Genomic DNA, 12,003 nt, shown 5'->3' with positions numbered 1-12,003 from the left:
GGACTATTGCAATGCTCTCTTGGCATGTCTTCCAGAGAATTCTATCAAACCTTTACAATTAATTCAGAACGCGGCAGCAAGGTTAATTTTTAATGAGCCAAAAAGAATACACGTCACACCTCTGTTTATCAATTTGCACTGGCTTCCAATAGCTGCTCGCATAAAATTCAAGGCATTGATGTTTGCCTACAAAACTACCACTGGCTCTGCACCTAATTACCAACATTTGTTACTTCAGACTTATGTGCCTCTAGAAGCTTTCGTACTGCAAGTGAACGTCGCTTGATTGTGGCATCCCAAAGAAGCACAAAGTCACTTTTACGGACTTTTAAATTAAATGTTCCCTTCTGGTGGAATGAACTCCCCAACTCAATCCCAGCAGCTGAGTCCTTAGCCATCTTCAAGAATCGGCTTAAAACACATCTCTTCCATATTTATTTGACCCTCTAACTTTAACACTCACTATTCTAATTCTATTCTTAAAAAATCTAACTACCTTTCTAATCTTTTTGTATTCTATTATTCTTTTCATTTATTATGCAATTATATAAATGTGTGTGTATGTGTAACTAGCTTGCTCTATTCTTTTTTAAATTCTATCTGTTTTCTTATTATTTATTATATTATTTATAAACCCATGCTACGTGTACTGTGTTAACCTAACTGAGACTTGTTATAGCACTTATATATGATTGCTCTTTTTGTTGTTTTTAATTGCTTCCACTGTCTTCATCTGTAAGTCGCTTTGGATAAAAGCTTCTGCTAAATGAATAAATGTAAATGTATATGTAAATCTATGCCCACCACTAATATATATATATATATATATATATATATATATATATATATATATATATATATATATATATGTGTATGTATGTATGTATGTATGATGTATATATATATATATATATATATATATATGTGTATGTATGTATGTATGTATGATGTATATATATATATATATATATATATATATATATATATATATATAAATTATATTGCTTCAGATGATTTCTCAGATCACATAAAACTTAATATAGCCAAAATTGTAAATTCTACTTCTTGTTACAAGTTTGGAAGAACCATCACTTCTACCACAAAGGACTGCTTTTTAAGTTATCTTCCTGATGTATCCAAATTCCTTAGCATATCCTCAGAACAACTTGAATACAGTTGCTCCTTTACGCTTAAGGAAGGTTAAGGAAAACAGTTTGACACCATGGTATAATAAGCATACTCGCACCATAAAGAGAGCAGCCCGAAAAATGGAGCGCAGATGGAGGAAAACAAAACTAGAGGTATTTCGTATTGCTTGGCGGGAAAGTAGCATATCCTATAGAAAAGCATTAAAAACTGCTAGATCTGATTACTTTTCTTCTCTTTTAGAAGAAAACAAACATAACCCCAGGTATTTATTCAATACAGTGGCTAAATTAAAATATTAATATTAAATATTAAAATAATATAAGAAAAAATAAAGCCTGAACAAGTGTTGACATTTCCCAACACCACAACAGTAATGACTTTATGAACTACTTTACTTCTAAAATCGATACTATTAGAGATAAAATTACAACCATTCAGCCGTCAACTACAGTATCACATCAGACAGTGCACTATAGACCCCCTGAGGAACAGTTCCACTCATTCTCTACTATAGGAGAGGAAGAATTGTATAAACTTGTTAAATCATCTAAACCAACAACATGTATGTTAGACCCTATTAGAGCTGCAACTATCGATTATTTTTTCTGTCGACTAATCTAACGATTGTTTTTCGATTAATCGACTACTCTAACGATTATTTTTATAACAATAAATAATTAATCTAATGTTCTTTTTTTGATTAGCTAATGAATCCTTTGGATAACTTTACAAAAAAATGTAAGTACAACTTCTAATATAATATTTCAACCTTTATTCATTTTCAACCAATGTGGTTGAAGTTTTTACAGTATAAAATAATAAAGAGGCAAAGTAAATTATTTTACCATGGTAAATATGAATTTATGATAGCGCTTTTAATTAAACCACAGTAGCCAAAAATGTACAGTTGTCTGAGACATCATGAAATGTTCTTTAGCATCACAATAAAGGTTTGTTAGTCAGGGTTCTGCTATGGTTTAGCATGGTTTCCAGAGATCTGGAGCTGATTCAGGGTGGCTCGGTGGTCTGTGACTGTTGTCTTTTAAGGGGCCGTACACATATTGCGTCTTTTGCGTGCTCAAGTTCGTTATTTCCAATGTAGGTGTGTGGCATGCGTGCTCGTAATGGAAGCGACGCGGTCGCGACACATGCGAAAACAGGCGCGTCCACACTGCATCAAGTTAAAAAAATCTCACTTTTTCATAATGCCGCAAGCACACCGAAGTGCATGTGACAAGAACTAACCAATCAGTTTCATCCTCACCCGTAACAACGTTGAAAGCTCAGCTAAGATGAAGGAACAGCTGATCATGATTATCATTTGCTGAAATTTCCGCGTCTTCATGGAGAGAGCACGTCATAGTTGCTCAGCAACGGCAGACATCCCAGGGGTGCAACTGCCGAGCGCTTTGGAAAGAAGGAGAAACCCGCGCCAACACAGACTTACTTCATTTTTTATTTTATCCTTACACAATGGCCTTTTTATTTGGCCTCTGTTTGAAGTATTCCCATACTTTTGATTGCAGTGGTCTCTGTTTTTGTGATATAATGCAACTTCCTCCATTCCCAGTATACCATTACACGAGATGTAAACAGTGTGACGCGTCGATGCATTTCACGCACGTCGATGTATTTTTGTAGTCAACGTAATCGATGAAGTCGACGAGTTGTTGCAGCAATAGACCCTATACCATCTAAGCTCCTAAAAGAGGTGCTTCCAGAAGTCATAGATCCTCTTCTGACTATTATTAATTCCTCATTGTCATTAGGATATGTCCCCAAAACCTTCAAACTGGCTGTTATTAAGCCTCTCATAAAAAAACACAACTTGACCCCAAAGGAATAGTTAATTATAGACCAATCTCAAATCTCCCTTTTCTGTCCAAGATACTAGAAAAGGTGGTATCCTCACAATTATATTCCTTCTTAGAGAAAAATGGTATATGTGAGGATTTCCAGTCAGGATTTAAACAATGGACAATGCTGAATAAAGTAGTAGTTTTTGCTATTTTTTGACCAAAAAGTATTTTCGATGTTTCAAAATATTCTAACGGACCCTCTGATGTCACATGGACTACTTTGATGATGTTTTTCTTCTCTTTCTGGACATGGACAGTAGACCGTACACACAGCTTCAATGGAGGGACTGAGAACTCTCGGACTAAATCTAAAATATCTTAAACTGTGTTCAGAAGATAAACGGAGGTCTCACGGGTTTGGAACAACATGAGGGTGAGTTATTAATGACATAATTATGATTTCTTTGATGAACCAACCCTTTAATTCACTAATCAGCCATGTGGATTATACTTATTGAGACTGACTTTAATTGATAACCAATAGTTTGTATTCACTGAATTTGTGAGATCAGTTAAGCCAGACCAGGGAATGAATTCAACAATTTGATTTAAAAAAACAGTGTAACATTTTTTGGTTGAGTTTGGTTTAGTTTGATTGTTGTATACATGAAATGCATAAAACAGAAAAACATTCATTTTTGCCATACCTGCAGTATTATCTATTTTCCCATCAGGTCTGGTCAGGTTAGAGTATGGAAAAAGATTCCCTAGTTCTATCCAGTTGCTGTGACTGTAGAAATCCTGTAGAGTCATACAAGGAAGATAGACACACAGAAATAACCTCACATTTTAATTATAATTTAATTCCATTATTGTGTTCAATGTGAAGTGTCTAATAGACATTATAAAAAATATCTTTAGAATTTTCTTGTAAATTTCTGAGTGAAATATACCTTTAATTATAAATATTAATTTTATTTTCATTATTTATATTAATATGGAAATATTAAATAATTTTTTTCAATGAGATGATACTGTTTGCTTTAATGACAAAAACCTTATGAATGCCTTGAAACAGATCATCTGAAAAATGTCTTGAGATGTGGTAACAGTAGTATAAGCGTAATAATTGACTCTGTTACATTTAATTATTAGAAAAATAATGTACACCTGAGGTGTTACTCCACTTTGTGTCATGGCCTCATAACCACCCCGGGTGTGCATTATTTTCTAATAATTCAACACCCCATCATCAATTATTCCTTACATACATAGCCAAATTAGGGCTGTCGATTTAATGTTTTAATCTAATTAATTAGTTATGAAAAATATCATATTGAATTTCTTTCACCATTTCAGAGGTCATCCCCTTATCTAAAATGGTCTACCCCTTTTATCAATTGATTCTTATTGACTCGGTTGATTGGGTTCTGTTGCTTTCTTCCGCCATCTTTTTTTTTTTTATGTTTCGTTTCATTTATAAATAATTTCTTGATTACAATTAAATAGAAATTCTGCACAATAAACAATTAAAATATTTGAATAATAATGAATTAGATTGTTGCATTATTGTATAAGTTCTGTGATACATTGTACAAAAGTAAAAAGGTTATTTCTAATGACACACCTGTATAGTATGCATAATCTCACCCAACCGCTCTCTTGCCATTTCGTAGTTCTTCTCATTTGCAGCATTTTTAACAGCTGTGACACCATATTTGATAAGGTTCTGTCCCTTCTCAAAACTCTCATCATCAAAGTGGTATTCTGCATCCGACATGTGATGCTTATCAATCCCGGCATTACTATCACAAACTGTATCAATGGCTTGTTGGAAACCTTTAGCTGATGTAGGAGATGAGCATGCTTCTGTCAGAGACTCAACTGTCAGTACCTTTGGCTGAAACAGAAAATAATCAATCTGTAATATATATTAGTAAACTTCCATTAAAATAACAGACAGTGTATGCAGACATCAGCAGACTGAATTGTGTCATGAACTTGCAAATGCATGGAAGTTTGTAAATAAAAAATTCTGTTTAGTCATTTCTAGCACAACCAGTGTGGGGTAGGTAACTTATAAAATTGTAGCCGTTACTAATTATTGGTTACATTAAGAAAATTATAGCTAGTAATACATTTAAGGCCCCGAATATACATGGAATGAAAGCTTGATTTTTTTTTTAATGATAATAAAAACACAATATTAAATTTATTAGTAAATAATCTATATGTATCATCTTGCCATAATACATAACTCATATTATTGCTCTTTTGTTGGTTTGATTGCTTCTTTTGTCTTCATTTTTAAGTTTCTTTGGATAAAAGTGTATGCTAAATGCGTAAATGTAAATGTACTAGATTAACTTTGCCTGCCATTGACGAGTTATCTTGTAATTTAGAAGACAACGCTTCTCCGCTATTAATAAGTTTTTATATTTTACATTTTCACTGTAATACACTCGGGCATGCGATTGCACATCTTTAGAATGGGTACAAAACCTCCCGAATAAAGATACACTTCAACCAGATGGAGGAACAAGTGATCACTTACGTAAACAGATGCATATTATAAATAATGCGATCATCAGAAATAGACAGCATATAAATTAAAACTGCGTAATGTTACAGAGTAAAATGTTGATCCAGAAAGTGATAAATGTCTGTGCAAGCTTTGAAGATGTTGATGGAAGAGATTTACTGGATTTATGCTTTGATAATTGTACTAAATATTATACAGATGTAGTTTTTTATAAAAATGTGATTTTCTCATCATTTTATACATTTTTATTACATTTGTTTAAAAATAAAAGCTATGATCTTAATTTTGGTGTATTGCATATTCAAATATTCATACAGCAATAAATACTGGAGTCCATCAAACTCGCTGATGGTGGCTGGCAACGTTTTTCAAAAATGCTGACAGGGAAAGAGTTAAATGCACTAGAATTTTATTGAATAATATTTAGACACGCGCCAACAAAATAATGATTCCTTTCCTTGCTCACCTGGACAAAATCTCTTCCTTGTTGAAGTGCCTGAGTCTTACAGACTTCTGCTGTTGTTTGTAAAATAGCTTTTTGTGTTATTTCTTGGTGGGTAATGGATCTAGTTAGCATTAACTTGAAAGACAGAGTTCCTACTTTACTTTGCAGAATGAAAAAAAGGATGATAACTGTATGGAGTGAGATTTGCGTCATCATGGCTCAATCTGAAAAAGAAAAAGATAAAATAAATAAAACATACAAAAAAATGCATAACCACAATCTTAAATGCAAACAAAATTAATATCATCAAATGTCTATTATACCTTACAGCAGCCTGAAGAAGATTCTGTGCTGTCTGCTAGGAATGGTAGGATCATAAATTGTCATCATATCTGGGTTGCTCCACCTCTTTGTTTCACCATCAAACAAGGGGATATAATGTATGAGGAAATGAGGGAAAATATGAAGGTCTTTTTAGATAAAATCTTTACTGGAAAATGTTTCTTCACAATAGGAAGTCAAGTAATGTAAAGTCAAGTATATAGAGAATCCAATCAATCTCTCTTGATATTTCATAGTTCTTCTCTTGAACAGGCTTTAACATCTTTGAAACCTTTCATGACAAAGTCCTGAACCTTCAAGAAAACACTCGCCATCAAAGTGGTTTTCTGTATGCTTTAAGTGATTTCAACTCAAAGAGTCTAGTTTGCCAACATTAAAGTAGAAACATATGCAAAAGAATATGAATATCAATAATTTTATAATTCAGTAAGTCAAGAGCTAAACAAACAATGTACTGTAATTCAACCGGTTCAACAGGTTCCTTTCATCCAAAGAGAAAGTAGTTTTTTTGGTAATGATATTCACATTTTATATGAGATATAAGGAAATGAGGGGAAATGTGAGGATGTTTAGACAAACCACTGTCCTGCAGTTTCATAATTTTCTTTAGGGCAGCAGCTTTAACAACTTTACAGAACGTGAAAATAGAGACACCATAATCCACTGTTTACTGGGAGCCAGAGCCTGACATCTTGGCAAATTTAAAAGTGCTGGCTAATGCTAAACGTAAATTCAGTGAGATTGTTTTTCATGCTGGCGCTAATTATGTTCGATTTCGCCAGTCGGAGATCACTAAAAATAACATTAAAGAGGTCATATGTCATTGCTAAAAAGAACATCATTTTGTGTATTTGGTGTAATGAAATGCATTTATGCACTTTAAGGTAAAAAAAAACACATTATTCTCCACATAATGTACATTATTGTTTCTCCTCTATGCCCCGCTATTCTGAAACATCTCTGTTTTTACAGAGCTCATCATTCTGAAAAGTGAGGTGTGCTCTGATTGGCCAGCTAGACAGCTGCTGGTACTCCATAAAATGTGCTGCACACATCTGAATATCTGGGTTAGTCTGTTCTGAAACAGTGTTGTAAATACAACTGTAGCACTAATTTCAAGTGTGTCCTCTTTTGGAAGGCCAAACAAAGTGGTTTCGCTTTCAGAACAAAACACACTGTGTCTCCATAACATTGTGGTGGTGGCAACTGAGAGAATCAAAGTTACACCATCTTTCTTTGCGTGAACATTTGGGAGGTGTTATGCAAATCTTCCCACAGAGTGATGTAGATATGTGGGGGCATGTTAGAATGAGCCATTTTAGGAGGTTGTGGTTGTCTCTTAACTTTAATAAATAATATCTCATTGGATTTGAGACTTTAGTCTTTGCAACTTTACAGATCTTCTTCAAACACCAAGAACACTGTAACACATTGTGAACATTGTAACACTCCAAAATAAGGAAAAACCCTGCTTACCATGGTGATGAGATACAAAGCAGACGGTCATAACTCAATGTCTGGATGTCTAAGTGGTGCCCGCAGAATAACATAGGTTTCATAGACAATAAGACGGGTTTTTGGGGAAGACCTGGCCTGTTGAAAAGAGATGGTCTTCATCCCTCCTGGGGTGGTGCAGCTCTTCTCTCTCATGTCACAGATGTCAGTTAACCCTCTGAGGTCTAAAGGTATTTTTGTGGCCTGGAGAAGTTTTGTCATGCCCTGACATTTGTGCTTTTTTCAGTTACTTATAAATATCTAAATGGCTAAAGTCTAGTTCACTGTAATCAGCACAAACTGGGCTATAATAATATGTAAAATGCATGTATGTACATGATTGTTTTTTTTTTATAAAAAAAATGTTATGCAAGGTTAGTGAAAAACTAAAAATGTTAAATGACTTGAGTAAGGTCATAAAACACATACAGAACATTGGTTTTCGGGGTTATCAGGAGAAAATTACTCATAATGCGTATATGTGGATTAACACAAAAAGAAAAAAAGGTTGCTGCTTATGGGTCTTTCTGACTAGATACATAATTGACTCTTTCACAAAGCTGACACTTCAAAGTTTACTGTTCAGGAACCAGAATTAATCAGACTGTTATGATAATATATATATATATATATATATATATATATATATTATGTATGTATGTACAGTATGTGTGTGTGTGTGTGCATCATTACAGTCTGTAAAATATGTGTATCTCTTATTAGATATATTATATTAAATATATATTAATATATATTAATATATTAAATAAATCTAAATGAATGACATTGAAGTGTTTAACAAGTGTTTTATCTTTAATCTTTTAAATAGATACATCGTAATATTTGAAGGTTAGTTTAGTCATTTTTTATTGTTTTTGTTTGTTTTGTTATGAACTTGTATGTCATCTTTTGTGACTGCACTTACAAAAGAGAAACTGGATGGCAGTTTATTTTAAGTTTTCAATTGACTAAAGATATAAGTTATTGTTACATTATGTTGTTAATAAAAGTTTTAAATTTGACAGTGTAATGTGGTACATTGCAAACAAAGGTCAGATATTATATTACATAAAAGTCTAGTTTGAAAAATGACAATCTGTGCTTTAAAGAGAATAAATGTAAAAATCGAGAATCGAATCGAACCTTGACCTTAGAATCGAAAATGCAATCGAATCGAGGATTTGGAGAATCGTGACACCCCTAATATATATATATATATATATATATATATATATATATATATATATATATATATATATATATATGCAAATCTACTGTATTTCATTCCAGGGTTTTCCAACAATGTCTGATTCCTATACTGCTTATCTATTGTGGATAAATTTCCTGAACTGTGTATTTTCTAATCCACTCATTCTTCTGATTGTTCCCCAAAGATCAATGACACAATTGTACAGAGCCCATCTGATGTGGCACAGGCCCTTATTCATTACTGCATTGATTCAGTGAATAAAATAGCCCAAAGTTTCAAATTACTACAATCAACAATAGTGACAAAGCCCTGGTACTAAGACCAGTAACAAAGTCAGAGGTTGAAAGAGTAGTTTTGTCTCTAAAGTCCTCAAAGTCTAAGGATATTTATGGTTGGACACATTTCAAGTTTAGCTTTATTGTCATTCCACAACATGTGTGGACATACAGTGGAACGAAGTGTCGTGCCTCACAGGACCATGGTGCTACATAATTACAGATATACAACAATTTAGTAGAACAGTATAAACCTATATACAACTTACCTACTGACAGACTTTGACTTTAAATATACTTACAAAAGTTCCCACTAACATATAATGTGGTAGAGCAATTAGTAGCATATTTGGCATGCTGTCCGGAGGGAGGGCTCTGAGCTCAGGAGAGCCCGAACCTGGCAGCAGTCTCAGATTGTACAGGACAATGCAGCGGCAGTATTAGAAGAGCGGGCACTGCAGCAGTAGCTTCAAATTTATTTAACTTGGAGTGAGAAAGGTTTTCTATGTGTGAAATTTTTTTTTCCTGATAGCTTTTGAAGGCGTCCTGTGACCATCGACTAAGAGTTTGAATTCTCACTATGTGATTCCAGATCCCTACTATCATTACCACTCGTAAACCATGCATCACACAATGTAGACAGCGCAATCTTACCAACCTGCATACTTTGCCTATGTCTGCTAATACACTACTTTCTTTTCCTATTGGTCTTTGGATTTGCCAGTCTGCTGTAAACAAAAACGATTTCATTACTTCTATTATTAGTCATTCAAAACTTAATCTCATGGCCCTAACAGAGACCTGGATCAAACCAGAGGACACTGCTACACCTGCAGCACTCCCCAATAATTTAGCATTTTCCCACTCCCCCCGTTTGACTGGAAGAGGTGTAGGTACTGGTCTGCTCATCTCTAATGATTGGAAATGTAATCCTTTACCATCTTTGGGTATCAACAGCTCCTTTGAATCTCATTCAGTTACTTTTACCTACCCTTTTTAAATAATTTTTTTAGTTGTCTATAGACCCCCAGGACCACTGGGTAACTTTTTGGATGACTTAGATGTGTTGCTCTCAACCTTTTCTGAGGATGGTACTCCCCTAGTTATGCTTGGAGATTTCAACATTCATCTAGATAAACCTCTGTTTGCCGATTTCCACACTCTGCTTGCCTCTTTTGATCTCAACCGAGTGTCAACTACTGCTACACACAAATCAGGCAACCAACTCGACCTTATTTATACACGACACTGCTCTACTAATCAGGTTCTGTTTACTCCACTGCACACGTCGGATCACTTCCTCCTCACTCTTAACCTCAACATGGTCCCTGACACATCACTTACCCCTCCACATGTCATCTTTCAACATAACCTACGCACACTTTCACTCTCTCGGCTATCTGCAATGGTTTCATCTTCACTTCCTTCCCCTAAACTGTTTGCATCTTTGGATGCTAACAGTGCTACTGATACTTTCTGCTCCACTCTTACATCTTGTTTAGACACTGTTTGCCCCTTATCTTCCAGGCCAGCCCGTAACACCCCTTCTGCCCCTTGGTTATCTAATGTTCTACGCGAACACCGTTCTAAGCTTAGAGCTTCTGAAAGGGTGTGGCGCAAGTCCAAAAATACTACTGATCTTATTGTGTATCAGTCACTCCTATCTTCTTTCTCTGCTAATGTCTCCACTGCTAAAATAACATACTACCATAACAAAATTAACAATTCATCTAACTCGCATGCTTTTTAAAACATTTTCCTCACTTCTTTGTCCTCCTCCTCCCCCTCCTGCTTCATCTGTAATAGCTCATGACTTTGCAACGTTTTTCATTAATAAAATTAAAGACATTAGTGCACAATTTTCCACACTACAATCAGTCAAGCTCATATCACCTGCAAACTTACACTCATTTACATCCTTCTCTTCACTCTCTGAGGCAGAAGTCTCAAAACTCATCCTTTCTAATCACCCTACAACTTGCCCGCTTGATCCTATTCCATCTCATCTCCTTCAAGCCATTTCTCCTGCAGTTGTACCTGCACTCACTCACATCATCAACACTTCCCTGCACACTGGTGTTTTTCCCTCATCATTTAGACAGGCTCATATAACTCCACTACTTAAGAAACCCAACCTCAACCCATCTCTTTTAGAGAACTACAGACAAGTTTCCCTTCTTCCTTTTATTGTAAAAGCACTTGAACGAGCTGTGTTCAAACAAGTCTCTACATTTCTCACACACAACAATCTCCTTGACAGCAACCAATCTGGCTTCAGAAGTGGACATTCAACTGAGACGGTCTTGATCTCAGTTGTTGAAGCTCTAAGACTGGCAAGAGCAGAATCCAGATCTTCAGTACTTATCCTGCTTGATCTGTCTGCTGCTTTTGACATGGTTAACCACCAGATCCTCCTATCAACCCTACTGGCAAAGACCATCTCAGGAACCACACTTCAATGGTTTGAGTCTTACCTATCAGATAGGTCCTTCAAAGTATCTTGGAGAGGTGAGGTGTCCAAGTCACAACATCTAACTACTGGGGTGCCTCAGGGCTCATTTCTTGGACCACTTCTCTTCTCTGTCTACATGGCATCATTAGGTTCTGTCATTCAGAAACATGGCTTTTCATACCACTGCTATGCTGATGACACTCAACTCTACCTCTCATACCATCCTGATGATCCGACTGTAGCTATTCGCATCTCAGCTTGTCTAACAGACATTTCTTCCTGGATGATGGACCAT

General features: G+C 35.1%; 2 protein-coding genes across 2 annotated transcripts in view; one reads left to right on the top strand and one right to left on the bottom strand.

The window, feature by feature from the left end:
- Positions 1 to 6,297, bottom strand: part of LOC113065872 (von Willebrand factor A domain-containing protein 7-like) — a 38,690-nt gene extending 32,393 nt beyond the window's left edge. Inside the window, exons 1-4 of the mRNA XM_026237427.1 lie at positions 6,259 to 6,297; positions 5,957 to 6,159; positions 4,576 to 4,848; positions 3,656 to 3,749 (exon numbers count right to left, since the gene is read on the bottom strand). Of these exons, the coding sequence (XP_026093212.1) occupies positions 3,656 to 3,749; positions 4,576 to 4,848; positions 5,957 to 6,151 (562 nt within the window). The 5' untranslated portion in view covers positions 6,152 to 6,159; positions 6,259 to 6,297. The remainder of the gene's footprint in view (positions 1 to 3,655; positions 3,750 to 4,575; positions 4,849 to 5,956; positions 6,160 to 6,258) is intronic.
- The window catches only part of LOC113066531 (gastrula zinc finger protein XlCGF57.1-like), a 1,043,158-nt gene that overhangs the window by 171,469 nt on the left and 859,686 nt on the right, over positions 1 to 12,003 (top strand). The window lies entirely within an intron of this gene.

This window comes from Carassius auratus, chromosome 4, assembly GCF_003368295.1.
Source record: "Carassius auratus strain Wakin chromosome 4, ASM336829v1, whole genome shotgun sequence".
Classification (NCBI taxonomy): domain Eukaryota; kingdom Metazoa; phylum Chordata; class Actinopteri; order Cypriniformes; family Cyprinidae; genus Carassius; species Carassius auratus.
Note: the sequence above shows the minus strand (reverse complement) of the source record. Positions and strands in the feature narration are given on the sequence as shown.